Source organism: Hipposideros armiger, unplaced genomic scaffold (genome assembly GCF_001890085.2).
Source record: "Hipposideros armiger isolate ML-2016 unplaced genomic scaffold, ASM189008v1 scaffold_16, whole genome shotgun sequence".
NCBI classification, from domain to species: domain Eukaryota; kingdom Metazoa; phylum Chordata; class Mammalia; order Chiroptera; family Hipposideridae; genus Hipposideros; species Hipposideros armiger.
Window position 1 is genome coordinate 6,100,007 of NW_017731366.1, and position 20,601 is coordinate 6,120,607.

At 37.4% G+C, this 20,601-nt stretch overlaps 1 protein-coding gene across 2 annotated transcripts in view; it reads left to right on the forward strand.

The window, feature by feature from the left end:
* Positions 1-14,370: 14,370 nt before the first annotated feature.
* The window catches only part of GPR149 (G protein-coupled receptor 149), a 58,658-nt gene continuing 52,427 nt past the window's right edge, over positions 14,371-20,601 (forward strand). The window contains exons 1-2 of one of the 2 annotated variants that reach the window (XM_019626762.1): positions 14,371-15,852; positions 16,788-16,980. In XM_019626762.1, the coding sequence (XP_019482307.1) occupies positions 14,857-15,852; positions 16,788-16,980 (1,189 nt within the window). In that variant the 5' untranslated portion in view covers positions 14,371-14,856. The remainder of the gene's footprint in view (positions 15,853-16,787; positions 16,981-20,601) is intronic. The other variant, XM_019626770.1, reaches the window with a different exon arrangement.

Here is a 20,601-nt window from a genome sequence, read left to right on the forward strand (position 1 = left end):
AATGCCTCAAGGTTAGGAAATGGAAATCTGAGGACAACCAACCACAAACAGCCAACTAGGCTATAAGCTATATACAATCAATAACTTTCTTTCTTTGCTTCTGCATCTTGTCTATATAAGTAGCTCCCCTAGCTCCTGTTGGTAAAGCACTCCTTACCACTTCTGGATTGGGCTGCCAATTTAAACCAATTTCTGCTCAAATAAACCCTTAAATTTTGAATATGCATCAGTTTATCATTTAACACTCTAGTATAGAGCAGAGTTATACAAAAGTTTGTCAAATGCTGTATCTTAAAACAGAGAATATATCTTCTTTTTAAGTGCTCATGGATCTTACATAAAAATGGACCAAGTATCAGACCATCAAGAAAAACCTAAATTCATTTGAAAATTTGGAAATAATGTGCATCATTTTCTCTCATCCACCATAATAAAACTAGGAAATATCTTTAAAAATGTAAAAAACATATCCTCCCACCTGAAAATTAAAACTCTTTCAAATAATTTTGGATCAAAGTGAAAAACAGCCCAAATTGCATATAATTGAAAAAAAATGATGGTGAAAGTAATATGAACCCCTACATTCCCCTTCATCTGCCTCTCCTGTGTTGCAAATCATTCTATACAAATCTGCTGCCTGTTTTATGAGGAGGTATCTAGGAAGACTCTAGAGTTCATCATAGCTAGGGGAAAGCCCAGGGAAACAATCAAAGCCAGAAACAGAAACTTATACATTTTCAAGAAGCAGACAAATCCTATTGCGACTGGCAGGGTTTGTCATTGAAATTAGAATTAGATTCTAATTTGATGGTTGGTCATTCAATAAAATAAACATATCCACTCAGTAAAAATGGAGGAACAAGATTCATTTGAGCTCAAAAGGGAAGATGCTCCTTTCCTCCAGAACCATTCTCCAATAGACAACAATTTATATTCACAATTGGAAAATTGCCATCTGGTTACAGTGCATACAGACTAATATTGCTATCCTCACTCTAAATCAGAACTGGTGGGATTTAGCTATACATGAGTACAGATTAAATAAAAATAATAATACCAATTACATTACACACACACACACACACACGTATGTATATCCTCAAGCATTCACATTACTAGGCAAGAACAAATGAAGTTAAGGAACTAATTATGCAATCTAAGAAGTTAAAAAATAAATTGATTTTTTTAATTTAATGAGTTATAAAGAAGAAAAACATTGAATTGATAAGTAAATCCAGAAGCTGGTGCTTTGAATAAAGCAATAATAGATTACCCACTACAAACTGATAAAAAGAAAAGTGCCAAAACACAAATATTCAAAACAGAACTCAGAAGGAGAGAAATAGCCAAGATATAGAAAAATTATAAGAATGATTTGCTTAACTCTATGGAAACATGTTTAAAAACCCAGCTGAAATAGATGATTTCTTTTTTTTTTCTTTTTTCCCTTTATTTCTGTACCCCATTCCCATTTCCCTTACCCCTTAGGGGTCCAATCTGTTGTGTTTAATATTTACACTTTTGTTTGCATACGTGTATTTCCTTACAAAATGTAAGTTGATGTTTAAATGTATTAATTTCTAACATACATAAACAGTACTGTACCATACATTTCCCTTCTGTTTCTTAAGTGTATTTTTTTTAAGCACCAAAGTTTCTAAGATTTATCCATATTGCTTTGTACATAACTAACCAGGACTTTTCACTGCTGCATGTGTGCATACATCACATTTTACTTATTTCCCTACAGTTATGCACACCCAGGTCACCTTCAGCTCAACACCCACACAGCTAAGACTATACTGAACACACTGTTACATGTCTACTTGTTACATGTTACATGTATGAAAACTTCACATAAATATTAAGCAATAGGTATTACTTTCCTCAAGCTCTCTGAGAAATGCCTTCTCAGAATGGTTGCGCTTTATACTCTGACCAACAATGCCAAAAATGTTTCTGTATTTCCACGTGCCTGCTGAACTTTGGCATTATCTAGCTTTCTTATTTTTGTCACTTCAGTAGGTGTAAAATGATATCTCATCAGTGTTTTAATTTGCATGTCCCTAGTTTTTACATCTTTTCATATGTTTCTTGGCATTTAGGAATTTCTCTTTGATAAATTCCTTGTTCATTCCCTTTGCCCATTTTTCCATTGGGAACGTTGACTGAGAGCTATTCCTTTTCTTATTTTTTTTTAATTTAATTTTATTGTTGTAAGAACATTAACATGAGATTTACCCACTTAACAAATTTTTAATTCTACAATACAGTATTGTTAGCTATTTCAAAGAGGTATCAGTACTCCCATGTTTACTGAAGCACTATTCACAATAGCCAAGATGTGGAAACAACCTAAATATCCATTGATAGATGAATGGATAAAGAAAATGTGGTATATAAATACATACAATGGTATATTTGGCCTTTAAAAATAAGGAAATCTTGCAGCATGTGACAATATGGATGAAACTTAAGGATATTATACTTTGTGAAATAAACCAGTTACAAGGCAGAGCTATTCCTTTTAACAGATATTAACCATTTTTAATTTTTCTTTGGCTTTAGCAATTGCAAAAATAGTTTTCTCCTTTTATTATCTCCCCACAAACTTTTTCCAGGGTATTTTTATTTTTTTGCAGAAATTCTTAATTCTTAATTTTGATGTAAAAAGCTTCATCAATATTTTTGCCTTATGATTTGTGTTTTCAGTTTTAATTAGTAAGACCTTCACTGTCCTATATAACAAAGAAAATAATTCCTCAAACATTTCATTATTTTTACTGCTTCAAGGATTGAAATTATGAAAATAAGTATTTTATACATTTTCTAGTTGGTTATTGCTACTACTGATTTTTTAAAATTGATCTTTTGCCCAACAATTAAATTATCTTTTAGCTGTTATAATTTGTCTATAAGTTCTTTTGCTTCCTAGGTTTATGATCATATCATCTGCATAATTTTCTTTCTTAATTTTCATCCCTTCCAAATTCTTATGTCTGTTTTTTCCTCACATCATTAGCTAGGGCCCCCAGCAATATGTTAAACAGTATTTGCAATAGTGAGTATGCTTTTTCTGTTCCTATTGGGAGACAATTATCTATGAGTATTTTGTGTTTCTGTATGTCTTGCAAACAGAAACACTGACTGCTTTTCTACATTCTATTTTCAGTGATGCGAGTATCCAAAGTAAAAGGCAGGTTTGCTTATAGCTTTGAAAGAAAGGGATAGTGTCTTCCTCCAGACATGATAAACTATTTGCATCCCCTAAGCTAGTTCAGGGTTTCTCCCCTGCAACATAACCTCCATTGTGTGTGCAGGTGTCACCTGGCCCTCTGCATGTGGCTCTGTAGGAATTTGGGCTTGGGAAACTGGCAAAAGGAAATACTGATATTCTACTTCTACTGCTCTGTGTAATAAAGTCCTTCGTTTCTGAACCAGGGATCCCCTGTATTCTGCCATGAAACTAAAGCAAGCTAACGTATTAACTTGCAAGTAGAGTAATATCTACAAGTGTTTGTTTGTAATAACCCTAAACTGACAACAGTGTAAACATCCATCTATGGTGAAATTGATAAATTGTAGAATATTCCTAAATTTGGAATACTATACACCAAATAAAAAGAACTACTATATTCAAAAACATAGATGAATCTCACAAACATGATATTGAACAAATGAAGCTAGACACACAAGAGCACATGCTTTACCTTTGCAAGGAAAACTAGTCTATAATTATACAATAGATTAGAAGTCAGGATACTTGCTACCTTTGGGGTGTGGCATGTGGGGGCTGGTGGGTAAACGCTAACTGGAAGTGCACAAGGGGGCTTCTGACCCTACAGTAATAAGTTTCTTCATCTATGTGCTATTTACACAGGTGAGCTCACTTTATGAAAATGTATTTGTACATTTATCATTTGCACATATTTGTTTATGGATGTTATACTCCAATGGAATTTCTTAAAAAAATATTTATATTGCACAGGAATCAACAGAAAATAATCTGTGAAATAGAATAGAGAATCAGAAAAAGACACAATTCATATGGGAAAATATACCTGTATATTAAAGGTATCATATCAAATCAGTCAGGAAACATAATTACCTAAAATCATGTTACAGCAATGGGATAGCTACTCAGGAAGTAAAAATCAAGCAAATCCTGTTCTAAATTCTTGCACCAAAATATATGCAACAGGTAAAAATTTAAATGCAAAAAGTAATTCCATACTAGTACAAAAACGGTATGCTTTTATGTGAGGTATTTTGTGTGACATTAATGAAAGTATTAATCAATTTGCCCTAAAAGTAAAAATTTCTTTTAAAAATAAACCATAGAAAGATTAACAAGTGCCCATGAGAAACTATTTCTTAGACTCTGCTTCTTCCCACTCATGAGTCTTTGATTACCTCTAAATTGTTCTGCGACAGAATTTGTTTCTCACATAAGGGAAGAATGACAATGCTAAATTTTTTCTGAGCCCTCTACTCCCAGAAAGCAATAATGGTTCAAAGATTTTCAGGCTTTAAGTTCTGGGAAATGGCTAAGTGCAAAGGACTGCCTTATTCTGGAATTTTTCCCAGGTAAGACCCACCTCCACCCTCCTCAATAATTCCTTGGTTTACTTGCCTTTATAGAGCTCAGGCCCACTCCTTTTTTTTTTTTAGTTGTTTCTCATTAATGAATGCTCTCCCAATTGCAATAGCCCAAATAAAATAATTTCCTTAAAAATAAAAATTAATCATGAACAAGATGGTAACATAATTGATAAACTGAGAACAAATATCTGAACATATAAAGTTCTTAATTCCTTCATATACAACAGGCACTTATAAATCAATATTTGTTAACAGAACCACTGAAAAAAAATTTTTTTAATTCATTATATTCAGTACTGATGAGAATGTGGGAGAAACAGGCAGTCTTAATATACTTGGAGTGCCAAAAAAATGTATACATATGACTTGTATTCAACTTTTATTATTATTATATATATATATATATATTACAATTTTAATACCATTTTTTCCTTTCTTAAAATGTGTATATATTTTTTGGCACCCTCTGTATTTAGATTTATGCTACTGATACTGATGCAACTTAGTGGTAAGTACATAGCCAAACTGGTCAAAATTTAAAGCAATTTTGGATCAGGAATTCTAATCTTAATAATTTATCTTTAGGAACATTCCAGACAGAGGAAATGACTAGTGCAAAAACCCTGGGAAAGATATATACTTACAAAAACATGTGTATGTACTTACAAAAAGATGCCTTGATATATGTACAAGGATGTTTACTCACATTATATTTTAGACCGAAACAATAGGGCAAAAAAACTTACATGCTGTTTAATAAGGAACTAATTAAACAAATTATAGTTCATCCACACAGTCAAATACAAAACAGCTATTAACAGGAATGAAGTGCTGATATAGTGATCTCCAAGATGATTTGATAGATATAAAAAAACAAGATATAAGCATATTACATATGCATATAGATTCCATTTGTGTATACACATGAAACTGCAAATAGTCATTGCTTCTGCAAAGTGCGAGCACAGTTTTCTTTTGCAGCTTTTTGTTTGTTTATGTCACACCTTTACTGTTATATTTAACCTGTTTTCAAGTCTGACTTAATGGTTTCCTTATCAAAGCCAGTCCTTTCTGGGACAAATGGATTTTAAAATATAGAATTTTCATATATCAATTTGTCTATATCTCTTACCCCTGACCTTGCTAGGCTGGTCATATTCCCTTTAACCCCAAGGCCTACCATCACCAGTACCATATTCTCTCAGCCCAGCTACCTAGGGTCTTCTCTCTCTCTCTCTCTCTCTCTCTCTCTCTCTCTCTCTCTCTCTCTCTCTCTCTCCCTCTCTCTCCCTTCCCCCTCTTTCCCCCCTTCTCTCCACCCCCCTTCTTCCCTCTGCCCTCTTTTCATTGCACATTTTATTAATTTGAGCATTAAATGGAAAATGGCATAATGTGCACAGTGACTTCTATGACTCTGATACACAGTGGACATGGAAGGAAGAAAAGGAGATAAACACCTCACCGCAGTTACTTCCCCTGTAGTATTGACTGTCATCCTCCAGAAAACCCAGAGCTGGTGATGGTGCAGTGTCTCACTCTGAAGGAAACAGCAGTTATGGAGATAACTATTGGGTCTTTGAAAGGTCATTTATTTATATAAAGAACCAAGATCAATCAATGATATATTGCCCATTTTGTTCGACAACCTTTTGCCATCTTTCAGTGAGCTTCATAATTCCTTGTTCATAGAAGAACCTGCCTTTATTTGTGAAAAAACTGCACAAGGTGCTGATTTACAGCCTCATCTGAATTGACCTTTATACCACGCAAGTTTTGAAGAGAGCAAAACAAGTGGAAGTCTGACGGCACAAGTTCAGGTGAGTATGGTGGGTTTGGCAACACATCCCATCCAAGCTCCGATAATTTTTGACAGGTAATCAAACTTGTATGTGGTCTCGCATTGTTGCAATGGAACACAACTCCTTTACAATTAACAAGCTCTGGATGTTTCTGGAGGATAGATTCATTCAAACTGTCCAATTGCTGACAGTACACATTCGAATTGATTGTTGACTCCTTGGTAGGAGCTCGAAAAACAGGACACCTTTAAAATCCCACCACACTGAGACCATAACCTTCCTGTGATGAATGTCTTCTTTCGACATCATTTGAGGCGAATCATCACGTCGGGACCAAGACCATTTGAGTACCACATTGTTGTAAACAATTTACTTCTCATCACCAGTTATCAGTCGATTAAAAAAAAATCACTTTCCTCACGTTTAATGAGCATATCACAGATGTTTATCCGCACCATCAAGTGAACTTCTTTGAGTTCATGCGGAACCCAAATATCAAGCTTGCTTACGTATCCCAGCTTCTTCAGGTGGTCATGAACACTTGAACAATGAATGTTCAATGTTTCTGCAATCTCTTGTGTCGTGTAACATGGGTTTGACTCAATCAATGCCTTTATTTTGTCGTCATCAACCTCGGTGGGTATCCCTGACTGAGGAGCGTTGTTGAGATCAAGATCACTACCATGGAATTTCATGAACCATCGTTGGCACTGATGTTCTTGTAGAGCATTGTCACCATGAACTTTATGCACCTTCTCACAAGCTTGATGCGCGTTCTTCCCTTTATGGAAGTAAAACAGTAAAATATGGCAAAAATGCACAGTTTGGCCTTCCATCTTCAACTTGTTATAAAATATCCAAAACTCAACCAAATCACTCAATTTCTTTTTAGAATGAAGCTCGAACTGTCAGCTGTCAAATGACATAGCAATAACATAGATGCAAATGACTCTAGTACTTCCAAAAATGAACTAGTGCCATCTGTTGCAAACATGCGTCATGACTTTTCCAAAGACCAAATATACCAGAAACTCATCATTCTATGATCTTATGTTGTTTTTCATCTGAGCTTTAAAAGTTCTTCAGGAGAGGTATTGTTATCCTATCTATGAAGATAGAGGAACTGAGCCATAGATGAGGATTTGAAACATGCCCAATAGAGAGCTAGAAATCACTTTTAGGTTGTCAGGTTCCGGCTTCTCCACTACACTGCCCAGAGAATCAATATCACTTTTCACCTCTGTAGGACTATTATTCTAGTCCCTTACCATGTCTGTCTTTCACTGAAGATTTTTAAAGCCCATAAATAAATAACCTTTTCATTTTTAAACACACCCCAAACCCTGGGGTATTTCTCACCACATAGCCCAGAGATACCTCTGCCCTTATGAGTACACAACACGAGAAGCAGGAGGGTTGATTTAATTCCCACCTCAGTCACTGGTATTATCCTGAACAATCGATTTTGCTTGCATGCATTAACTTTTTAGCTGTAGAGTTTGGATAAAACTCTCCTTCCCTTAGGAAAGTAAGAGCTACAGAGATAATTTCTTTAAAATCCTTGGAGCTCAATGACACTAAATGAAAAGAAAGAACAGGCAGCCATCTACATCATTCTATTATTCCATTACCGAGTTAGGACCTCAGAAATTTGTATTGCCTCAGGAAGTTCTCTTTCCCAGCAATCCCTCTGATTTATTAAATCTCACAGGATGTTTGCAAAGGCAAAAATCTACAGAACAGGGCAGAAAAATAAAGTACATATAATCCTGCTTCTATAATCCAGGGTTCTGTCTCTGGATAACCTGGGTTCAAATCCTAACCCCTTCATTTACCAGTAGTGTAACTTTAGGGCGTTATTTACTCTCTGTGCCTCAGTTCTTTCATTTGAAAAATGGGGCTAAATTAGAATTAAATTAGTTAACACATGTGAATAACTTAGAAGAATGTTCAGCACACTATAGGAACTAAATGAATGTTATCCGTTGCTATAGTTGTTGTTATTGATATTATTAATTACATACAATTTGTATATATATCACTTATATTATTACATATGTTAGAATACACAAGATGTAGATGTGTCTAAGTCTCACAAATGACCCAAACATTCTGCCCATGGGAGATTACTTTGCATTGAAATTTTCTTCTTTTAGGTAAATCAAAGATCAACATTTTTTTCTTCTATAAAAAGCCAGATAGTAAATATTTTTGGCTTCATGGGTCACAAAATCTTTGTTCACAACTATTCACAATTGTTGTAGCTTGAAAACAACCATACAAAGACTTAAACAAATAAATGGGCATGGCTAAGTTCCAATAAAATTTTACTTACAAAAACAGACCATAGTTTGCCAACCACTAAAATAAACCAAGAAATCTTTCAAAGTCACTGTTTCTACTTAGTTAAGTAAACAAGGACCTTAATAAGGAAATTACTCTTCCTGCCAAAGGACATGAGATAAAACATATCACTGCCATGCCCTGGAGAGCACTTGGAGGCATGATGATCCTATTGGGCATAGTGCTCAGGTTCGAAAGCAAAGCCATAGCAGTGAGCACAGAGAGACGCCACTCCTAGGGCAATGAGTAGCATTCTTCTGGCAAAGGATTGAAAAGAGCAACCATCTTTGAGAACATGGTTGATGAAATTTTGGTACTTAAAGCGAACCTTGACCATTTATAGATGTAGAGACTGAGAAGTTTCTGAAAATAGGAAGAAAGGCTTCATTTAAAACAAATATCCCAGTACACGCTGCTATGGGACAGTTAATGATGGGAGGCACGCACAATAACTAAGGATCAAAATAACATGGACTATGCAAGATGAGGAGAAATCTGGATGAGACCAGAACCAAGAACTATTCTCATAGCTACTTCAAAGTTTTCAGCAGCTCCGTAGTGAAAAGAAATTTTAAAATAACATCAAAACTTCTTTGTGTATCACTTATAATGATAGTACTGAGTTCAAGATATTATTCTATCATTGAGATTCTGAGATGTTGAAATAATTTCTTTAAAACCTTGTAGCTCAAATGGACTCCCTGAACATAAGGTACAAGGGACTCCTTGAATTACCTCATTGCCAATTTGAGGCTTGGTCAATTTGCTGTTCATCAAGACATTCTCATTCTAAGCAATAAATATTTAATGTATTGAATCCCTTAGTATGAAAAGCTATTTTCAGAGAGGCTTTAAGGAAGAAGATAGTAGGAAATGTGACTAGACTGTAAGCTTCACAAGGGCAGGAATTATATTATGTTCTGTTAACCATAATGCACACTGTTTAATCTTTAGACACTCAAATGGATGTTGAATGAATGAATGAAATTTTATAGCATACAATTATGTTTAGAATAGCTATATATGTTTATATTTATATTCTACAGGATGGGTTCACTCATTGTTTATTTAAAAGCTTCACACAGCTCTCTATAAAAACTCTCCTCCAGATATTATCTCTATTATAAGGCTAGGTGGATCTTAAATAACTACCTTAGTTATGATCCTTGCCCAGAATAAGTATAACTGAACATGCAGTGACCTATTAATAACAAACCTTATTTCTCTCTGTAGCTGTTATACATTAACATATATATTACAAATTTATATATTTATTATATACAGAGTATGCCAAAAAATGTGTACACATTTTAATAAAGGAAAAACTGTATTAAAATTGAAATACTCAATATATACTGATAACAAAAGATGAATACAAGTCACGTTTGACTTCTGCAATTGCAAGAGGTACTCAAAGTGGTTACCATCAGTGTAATTTTAATATAGTTTTTTCCTTTCTTAAAATGTGTATACATTTTTGGCACCCTCTGTATATAATAAATATACAAATTTGTAGCATATGTATATATATATAATATATATATATATATATGTGTGTGTGTGTGTATAGTCTAGAATATATAAAATACATGCATACTCTTCTTTAGCTGATGGTTTTCCAAAAAGGTAACTAGCAATTTGACATCATTTTTTGTGTGATTTATTTTCTTATTTTTCAATGTCTCATCAGAAATCTACAATATTTAACACTATCTAATAACTATGAATAAAGACACAATTTAACTTGGCTCCAAGTCAAACAGATTAACTTCATGAATCTTCTTGAAAAATCTGCTAAATACATTGTCAACGCAAAGATGCTCCTTGATATTTGTGGGGATTGTTTCAGAGGCCTCTCAAATGGGAAATTCTATGATTTTTTTAAAACCTGTTCCCTGAACAAGAGGAAAATTTGGAGGTGTGTGTGTGTGTGTGTATGATAATGTCTGAGATCTTTCACTTAAGCTTTGGTGATTAAGTTAGTAAGTCTTAAACTGGGCCAGTCCTCTAAAATGTTTTGGCTGCATAACACTATATTTCTAGAAACAGAGAAATTTTATATCTTCATGATTAACTTTATCTGTGATGCTTTTTTTATTTTCATAAAACAAGATAAGCCTAAATGCTTCCATTTTGATCTTTGTTTATTTTCTTATTGCCAAAGCCCCACATTGCTAGGGATATTATTTTGCCATATTTAACTAGAATTTTTTTACGTTGCTTCCTACTCTGAGGATTTTCAGATATAATGTAGACTAAAGGAATTAATTGCATGCAGTCCTTTGCAAAGGTGTAATTACATCAAGGACTTCATAAACTAAAAGACTAATGAAATTATTGTCATGTAATTCTCTGTAATGCTACATTTTATATACATTTAAAATTTTTTAAAAAGCAGCAGTAAGACAACAATAAATAAATCTGCACCTAAACTGTTCTGTCATAATCATAATTTCTATTTAAATTGATATAAATTTGTAATATTAAGGAATTTGAGGACAGGGTTTTAAATAACTGAAGTCACAATAATTGAAGCTTTATTGTAAGTGAGACGGAGGAATGAGGTTCATTCACAAGAACTAAGTAAAATGTTTTCAGGCACAAAGAGTCTCCTTAGAAATCTTTCTTCTTGGTTTTCTAAAAGTTGTCCTGGTTATTTGAAAGGTATGTAGAGTGACTTTTATTATTATTATTAGAATAAGATTATGGCTAAGGGAAGGTTTATGACTTTCAAGAAACTCATACATATATATAACATATATTTTATATATATATATATTATATATAACAAGTATGTATATATAGTGTATATTATATATACATACTTATATATATATATAACAAATATGTATATATACATAATATATATATATGTATTATAAAACATAAAGCTTGGTAAACAGTTGTCTATAAATTAAAATTTTGAAAAATGAGACATTCGAAACATGCTTTCTGAGAAAGGAAAGCAGAAACAAAAATTGATGATTATTAACATCAATTGGGGGTGTTCCCAAGTGTGGGTGCTAAGAATGAGTAACTAGAAGCTGTGTGTCTGTTGTGATTAAGAATGCAGAATCAGACTGTGATTTTAAAATCTGGCTCCACCATTTCTGCCCTGCGTGTAGACAATAGTTACCTAACTAAAATAGAATGAGTTAGGTTACGACCCAGTAACAATCCACCCCCCAAACTCAGTGACTTACACAATAACTTTTACTTCTCACTCATACAAAGCTGCTATAGTTTCACAGATACCTCCAGGGCAACCATGATCCTTCAGTTGTCCCAACATTCCAGGCTTCCTGAATCTTATACCATCTTCACATTGTTAAGGGCCTCCATGCCATCACAGGGAAACAGAAAGCACAGAGAGTTGAGGCATCAACTCTACAGGCTTCTACCTTTTATTCGATGACAATATTGGCTATTGTGAAGTAGGCAGAAAAGAAAATCAAGATAAAGTTAACCTGAGCTATTTAAAAATTATCAAATATATGGTGATGGAAGGAGAACTGAATCTGGGTGGTGAACACACAACATGATGTATAGATGATGTGTTACAGAATTGCATACTTGAAACCTATGTAACTTTACTAACAATTGTCACCCCAATAAACTTCAATTAAAAAAATTAAAATTATGTCATTCAATCTTAGAACTTGAAAGGGACTAAAAATAACCCAATCAAGCCCCCTTATTTTACAGATGTGGAAACAAACACTCAGAGAAAGTATAGAACTTTTGCCCAAGATTACACAGGAAATATCAGCAGCCTCTGGAGTCAAATTCAGATTTCTCTCCTCGCTCTCAACTGGATGCAATTTCACCACCAACCTTTGGACCTGCGCTAACACTCTTGTCTCTTCTGTCATATTCTAGAAACCAGGGCAACATGGTGGTTAGGTGTCCCTTTTATTTAATTTATAGTTAATGGAAAACCCAGAAATGATGGTAGTTATAGAAGAAATGTCACTCGGCCTCAAATGGTATTGCAGTGGCCATCATTTTACATTCATTGTATTTTAACAATATGATACTTATTGTCCAACCCAACTAAAAATCCCAAATTAAACGCCATATTGAAGAATAATATTTTTACTTACGGCAGGAAAGAACAAGATTCAAGAGAAGAGACAGAATAGCATGCCACAGAACTTTGAAAATGGCCAAAAATAAGGTCTGTTTTCATTGTGTGCTTTCTGAAGCAACATTATTTTAAGATGAATTTACCCCCAGACCCTTCTCACTCATAGCACACTGCAAGGTCTATTACTCTCAGTAGCGAGAACTAGATAGAATGCTGAGCTAGCTATCACAGGTGGTTTCATTTCCATTTGCCAAGTAAAGGGGAAATCAAACAACATGTCAAGACATGCCAAATATCTACTGTATTTATTGCAGGGGATGGCTGGCAGTGACTAAGACAATCACTTTCCACTTGAACAGATTCAGGTTCAAAATGCAGCTTCAGTTATTTCTAAAATGAAAGGAAGGATCAGGGCTGTGTTACCACTTTCATTCATTTAGATCATTATCATATCCACATTCTCCTTTCCCTGCTTGCATTCAGCTCCCCCCACCCCCATACACACTGCGTGTGGGAAGGTAGCCCTCAGGTGATGAGGCTGAAGGGGTGCTTTAGGGTAGCCCAAGCACCTGGGGAAATGGCTGACTGGAACTACTGCTGTCAGTTACTTCTTTGCTAAACATTCATCTCGCAAAACTGACAATTTTAAAACTGAGTTCAGAGATGGAGTTATTCTACACAACACCCCAAATACTCTGGCTAAAACTGTTTTTTGTGGGGTAACCTCCTTTTTAGGCCCTGTATGTCAACTGACTTTCACAACGAGAAATATTATTTATTCAAATGGTAGCTTGCTTCCTTGATGACATTAACAAAAAAAGCTACATTCCTAAAGCTAGTATGGCACTACCCAAAGATTCTGCAGAATCTTGTTTAGATGTAACGTGGACCATAATGACATTCTTCTTATTAAGTACTATACACAGGGGGTGCCAAAAAAATGTATACACGTGACTTGTAGTCATCTTTTGTTATCGGTATATGTTATTACAATGTTAATACAGTTTTTTCTTTTTTAAAAGGTATACATTTTTTGGCACCCTCTCTCTCTCTCTCTCTCTCTCTCTCTCCACACACACACACACACACATGTTAAAGAAACAAAGCTGGTATATCCTATTCTTTTAGAAAAGGCATTAATAATATTCTTCCATCTATGGACTATGAGAGAGGTCCAGATAAGAATATAAGCAGCCCCTCAGTGGAGTAGCTTGGACCTCTCAAAGATGGTATTTGTCATTCACATCAAACCTGAGCAAGGATTGGGGCTAGTTTTAAATGTCAAAACCAAAGGGGAAGGCTTAGCAAGGACCTTGTTTCTTGTCTCAAATGAGGCAGGCTGAGAAAATGTGCATCATTTCGCTCCCACACTGAACTCCCCTCCCTTTTGTTCCTGCTTTTCTCCTGCTTGGAGCTGACTCCTCCTCCCTGCAGCTCCGCGGATCACAGGCTGATTGAAGAACACAGCGGTTCAGAAGGGGAGCTGAGCTCTGGGGTCTCTCATTCACTCTCATTCTCCCTCTGTCTCTGTCTCCCTCTGAACCAACAAAGCTGAAACCCACCTGATAAGCTCTCTGCCTTTGACTCCAGCTCTGGAAACAAACACATCATTTTACTGCTCTTAAAACGTGAATAGAGTTGTACCTGAAGCTACAAGCTGCTTTGCTCCATAAGAAGGACCCCAAAGGATCCAGACAGCATTGTTTTTCACCCTACCTGAGGAGTTTTTGCTTTCATGCCTGAAACTTGATGGTTTCAGGAAGGAGCTTCCGGTTTATTTGATTTTTAATTGCAATGTTGAAAAGATTCTTGTTGATGCTTGAAATGGAGCCCGATTTTTAAATATGGGTTGAGTCAGATCTAAAGGAGACATGCCCGACCGTTTCCTGCTGGACTGACCGGGGAACCTCTAGAGGGAAACTTGGTGGGAGAAAATGAGATCTGATTTGCAACTAGCAGCCACGCTTTATTTTGAGAATATTTACAGGCTCGCTTGAAAGGGAAATTGAGTATTGACCAAGGAAAATGTCCGTATTTCTCAGTAATTCATCAACAAATGACTCTAGCCTATGGAAACAAACTCATAATTCGACAGACCTTGTAAGCCCGCCGGGAGCGCTGAATATCTACGTTTTTTGCCTGACATGCTTACTAACTCTTGCAGCCCTGGCAGGCAGCGTTTACTCACTAGTTTCCCTGCTGAAAATGCAGCACAGAACTGTTGTGTCCATGCTTGTGGCTTCCTGGTCTGGGGATGATCTCATGAGCGTCCTCTCGGTGACCATCTTCCTGTTTTTGCAGTGGCCAAACGAGGTCCCCGGCTATGTCCAGCCTCTGTGCACCACCTCTGCCTTACTATATTTGTGCCAGGGCCTCTCAAGCAACTTGAAGGCGACGCTCCTAGTCTCCTACAACTTTTACACGATGCACAGGACTGTAGGGAGCCAGGCAGCCCCTAGAAGATCCGGCCAGGTGCTTGGCGTGGCGCTGACCGTGTGGGTAGCCAGCCTGCTGCTCTCGGCGCTCCCGCTGTGTGGCTGGGGCGCCTTCGTGCGCACGCCCTGGGGCTGCCTGGCGGACTGCTCCAGCTCCTACGTGCTGCTCCTCTTCGCTGTGTACACTTCGGCCTTCGGACTCCTCGCCGGCCTCTCAGTGCCGCTTACTCACCAGCTGCTGTGTTCGGAGGAGCCGCCGAGACTCTATGCCAACTACCAGGAGATTTCCCGCGGAGCTTCCACTCCCGGGACCCCTCCAACTGGGGAGAGAGTGCTCTCCCTGTGTCCAGATGATGCTCTGCGCCCTGCCCTGCGTTGCTCTGCGGGGTGCTCCCCAAGCTCGGACACTGTGTCTGGGCCGGGTCAGTCCGTGAGGGCCGGAGCCTGCAGGCGTGAGAACCGGGGGACCCTTTATGGCACCAGGAGTTTCACCGTGAGCGTAGCGCAGAAGCGCTTCTCTCTGATCCTAGCGCTGACGAAAGTCATCCTTTGGCTGCCCATGATGGTAAAAGCGCAGTTGCTTACGGTGCGCGGGTGTGTGTGCCAGACAGTGTGCGTGCGGGACCGGCGTCCCTGGTTTGGAGAGTCCCCAGGAGACACGCAGTGAAGTCCGCTTCCCAATGTACCTCGCACGGTTTTAGGGAAGCACTTGTAGGAAGGCAGTTACGGGTAGTGCTAATTGGCAGAGAAGCCTCTGCTAAGTGCGTCTCCTTTCAAAACGAGCGGAGGCGGGGAGCGCTTTCGGGCGATAGAGATTTAGTTTTCCTAGATCTGTCCTGGCCCAGGATGTTCTTTTCTCTCGGAGCAATAACTGGGAGTATTCGGAAAATGAGGTAGTTATGAAAAGGGTGCTTGCGCTCCCCACCCCGCAACCTTCTGTTACTAACCCCCTTCTCTCTGCTCCATTCCTGCCTGCAACGATGCAAAGCCCTTGCTTTCCCAGCAGGAAAAGAGACGCTCCATCAGCAGCAGAGAGTGAAAGTGGGGACAAAGCTGGCTTTTGTTCAAGCTTCCACGAGGGAACCTCGTGGAGCGGAGGCAGGGTGGCGCCCTGCCATGACAGGCATGCTGGGACGGAGTTGGGGGTCCAGGGATGTGACAAAGGGCTATTTGGGGGTGCCAGGTTCAGATTTCACAGGCACCTGCCCGTTTTCCTGGTAACGTCCCCTACATTGAGGACCCTGCTTCCCTGGGGGGAGACTTAAGCTGGCAACAGGCACAGATCAGGCCCTGAAGAGTGGAAAACCTCAAAGTTCTGTATGTCTGGAGCAGTGGGCCTCCTCCCAAGGGACCCCAGTAGTCCACTACCAAAGCCGAGGTGCCAGCCCAGAAGCAGAGCTCTGGCTCTCAGGCAGCAGAGGGGAGTGGAGACAGGGGCTGGGACAGCATGCTTGGAGGGAAATGCCTGAGGAGGTGGAAAGTGTGATGCTGGAAAATGTCTGAAGCTCTCTGACTTTGCAGATCCACATGGTGGTCCAGCATGTGGTGGGGTTTCAGAGCCTTCCCTTCGAGACACTCAGCTTTCTGCTAACCCTCCTGGCCACCACGGTGACCCCAGTGTTTGTGTTGTCGAAACGCTGGACCCACTTTCCCTGTGGCTGCATCATCAACTGCACGCAGGAGGCTTGTGCAGTGGCATCTGACGGCCAAAAAAGTAAGTCCTCAGGGCGGCTGCTAGAGCAATTTGCATACAGTCTACTGAGAAACCTGCCTGAGTCCGGAAGAGTTCAAGGACAAATGTCAGTGGTAAATATAGGGAAGAAATTATAATGTGAAACGATTCTTAGCTTGGTGTTGGAAGGAAGTTTTAAATGAGGCAGGTTCAAAACAACTCTGTGAAGTGCTTGTATGCTGAATAATTATTTTAAGTAAGAAGGGAAGAGAAAATTTATTTAAAACAGTATGAAGTCAACAGTGGCCCTTAGGCATTCTATCCACCATAGCTCTTAGCCCAGAGTTGAAAATAAATCCATCTTCCAACTCTAATGAACTCTCTGAAGAGTTAAAAATTCATTATATTATCAGCCCATTATTATCGAATGGAATGGCACAGAGAAGCATTTTCATTATTTTGCTGCTTGTATTCTTCCAGGGTTTTGGAGTTTTCAGAGAAAGCAAGCACAGTGCCTGAAAACAGTACCCAAACAAATTTTAAGTGTATGTCTCTGCCTTTAGAAACCACCTACATATACACACAAAACAACTTGCCCCTGCCCCCAGACACCTGAATTTTAAGAAAGACAAAGGTGACAGAGTTTGTCACTGTAGGTCTTATATGAATCTAGTCATGCTATTTACAAAAAAGAAAAACAGAACAAAGCAAAACAAACAAACAAACAAAAAACTATGTTCTACCGAGTATACCCAGAATGGTAGTCGGTCAATTATAAAACTCACTAGAATGTCATTATTCCCATACTGAAACAGGAAAAGTTGAGTGAAGACCTGTACATTTTTACTCTTCCAGGAAGGAAAGGGATATTATTTAGTCATTCCAGACAAAAGATAGAATGCCCTACCATCTAATAAATCTAAGAATGCATGATTGTACACTGAATTAACTGTTCCATTAATTGTTCTTTGTTCAGAATAAGGAAGTATATTATTCTTTACAAGAGAAGAAAGGGTAAATAAAAACAGTTCACATCAGACTATTTCAGGAGTGTAAAAACTGGATAATACTAAAGTATATTCTGCAATCAATTATGCAACAGGATTTTTTTTTATAACCATAACCGTTTACATACAGTCATGGACTGGTATTAATAATTTTCTATGTATTAACACTTAAAATTTAGTATGTCTAAATATTTTTGAAATGACCAGAAGATTTTTTTTAGTGTTAAGGATGTCATAAAGTTTTATTGTTAATCAATGCCAAATGTCTTAAATATAATAACCATAGAACTTAAAACAATTATGTGCTTATGGAGATTAATATCCAGAGCAACAGTGACAGAGAAAATTAATAATGAATCTTTTGGCAGCCACACAGAAGAACATAGAGCATATAAAAATCATTTACAAGACTGAAAGTTCTAACATTTTATCAAATGTTAACCTTTTGCCACTAAATTAGTGAACCAGCCCTGTATTACAGTATTGAAGAACCTGAAAGAGACAGAGTCTAGTGCCAGCGAAAATGAAGTCTTAGTGAAGTCATTTAGGGCAGTCATTTTAAGAGGTAATGGACACCCATATCAAGCTGAAAATAAAGCAATGCAACAGACCTATCATAGTAAATGGCCTAGAAAGTACTCTAATCGTGTACTGCCAAGATAGAAGAGCCCATGGCAGGCTAACAGAATCAACAATCACATTCACGTCTCATGTTTGAAATTAAAACCATGCTTGTCAAGGTCAAAATAATATGTATCCTCTAAAATTACCATTTCTCTTATTTGTAGTTTTAAAAGTCAGGGAAGGTATTGAAATATATAGCATTTAAAAAGAGGCATGGCTTCAAAAATAAAATATGGGGAGAAACATTAGTTTAAATGCTTATAGTTCAAAGGACTCCATTCTCTTTTAAGATCTCATGTTCTGACATAGGAACATTCTTTGATAAGAATGATGTGTTTTCACTTTATGAGGACCCCTGCCCCCTTAAATTTTCCTATTGGTAGGATGACACAACAACAGAAATTTGAAACTCTAAAGATGGCTCATCTTCAGGTACACAGGTGCTTGATCAGTTATAGTCCTTTGATTCTTTGGGAGTGTGGCTCCAGGTTCACGTTTAAGCTTTTTCTCCTTAACAAACTAAGATCCTCCTTTTATATTCTTTATCAGTGAACTCCAGAAGCAATAAAGGGAAAATATTTTTTCTAACTCATATTTACCAGGTTCATTTTGCAGACGTAAATATAATTCTACATCTCAGCTTCACTGAATCAAAACTGAGACACATGCAACCAGAAAAAGAATGTCAGTAATGAAAATTAAGTTGCAGAAATAATAATTATCTTCTGTTTCCAACAATAATTTGTATTTCTAGTGTCTCAAGACAATTGTTAAAAAATGGTTTTAGGGCCGGCAGAGTGGCGCGTTGGTTAAGAGCTGGCTTGGGATGCCAGAGGACCCCGGTTCGGATCCCACATATGAGGGCCAGTGAGACTGCCCTCTACACCTAAGATGCTGAACAACAGCTCAACCTGGAGCTGGGCTGCTGTGAGTCCTCGGTGATGGTGTAGGCTGCAGCCCCTGCTGCAGTGGGTTGCCATGGGCTACCGTGTGTAGCCAGCAGCCAGTGTGAGTGGCCAGCAGCCGCAGTGAGTGGCTGTCCAGAAGCCGGCGACTTGATCTGCCTCACCTGGGAAGAGCGCAATGATGGTGCCAACTTGGGCCAGTGAAGCAACGTCCTCCACAACTAGAATGAAGAACAAAAGGACAGCAACTTGTCTGTTCCCCTTCCCCCCAATTCCCCAGCGCTGTTCCCATCCCCCAATTCCCCAATAAAAATCTTTAAAAAAAATGGTTTTAATAGAGAGGTCTCAGGTGTCAGGCATATGAATTGGCTATGGCTTTCACTCATTTTGTTTGCATGACATGATTTTTTTTAATTAGTTAAAATAAAATATTTTATATAAAAATCAGATTCTCAGTTTTCTTTTATTTTTTTACAAAATCAGCATATCTTGTGACATATTACCTTGAAGAATTATTTATTTTCATAAGCTGATATAATTACTTATGTCTAAGTTAATTAGCAAGATATAACTAAAGCAAAAGACTAGAGCTAATCATGTTTTATGTATGGGTTTTTTTCCAGAATAGATACAACATTATATTTCTTTTTCATAATTGTAGTATAGATTTCAAATGACCCTAACTGTGTTCTGATGGTCTTTAAGTTTCTTGTAAGTTATTAGTCAAACACTGTTAACTGTGTTATATTGTTATAACCTATTACCTGCATTAGTTACCTCATTCAGAATTTACTTTTAGTGTTATGGAAAGTCACTAACAAGTAATGTTTCTATTGGTTACACTTCATAATTAACATACTTGCCCATTAACATCATAATTAACATGCTGGCCTAATTTACAGACAGCACATCTTAGACATTCTACTTCTGTTAACATATTTCTCTCATGCATCTGATTAGCAGTAAAGCAATTTCACAGAGAGGTTAAAGGCTCCAAATCTGGAATCGGTTAGCTTTAAATTCATATCTATTTGGTAGGTAAGTAAACTTAGGTACGTTTCCTCTATCAGCCTCAGTCTTCTCAGCTGTTAAGTAGAACCAATAAGCTTTTTATTATGTAGGGTTGT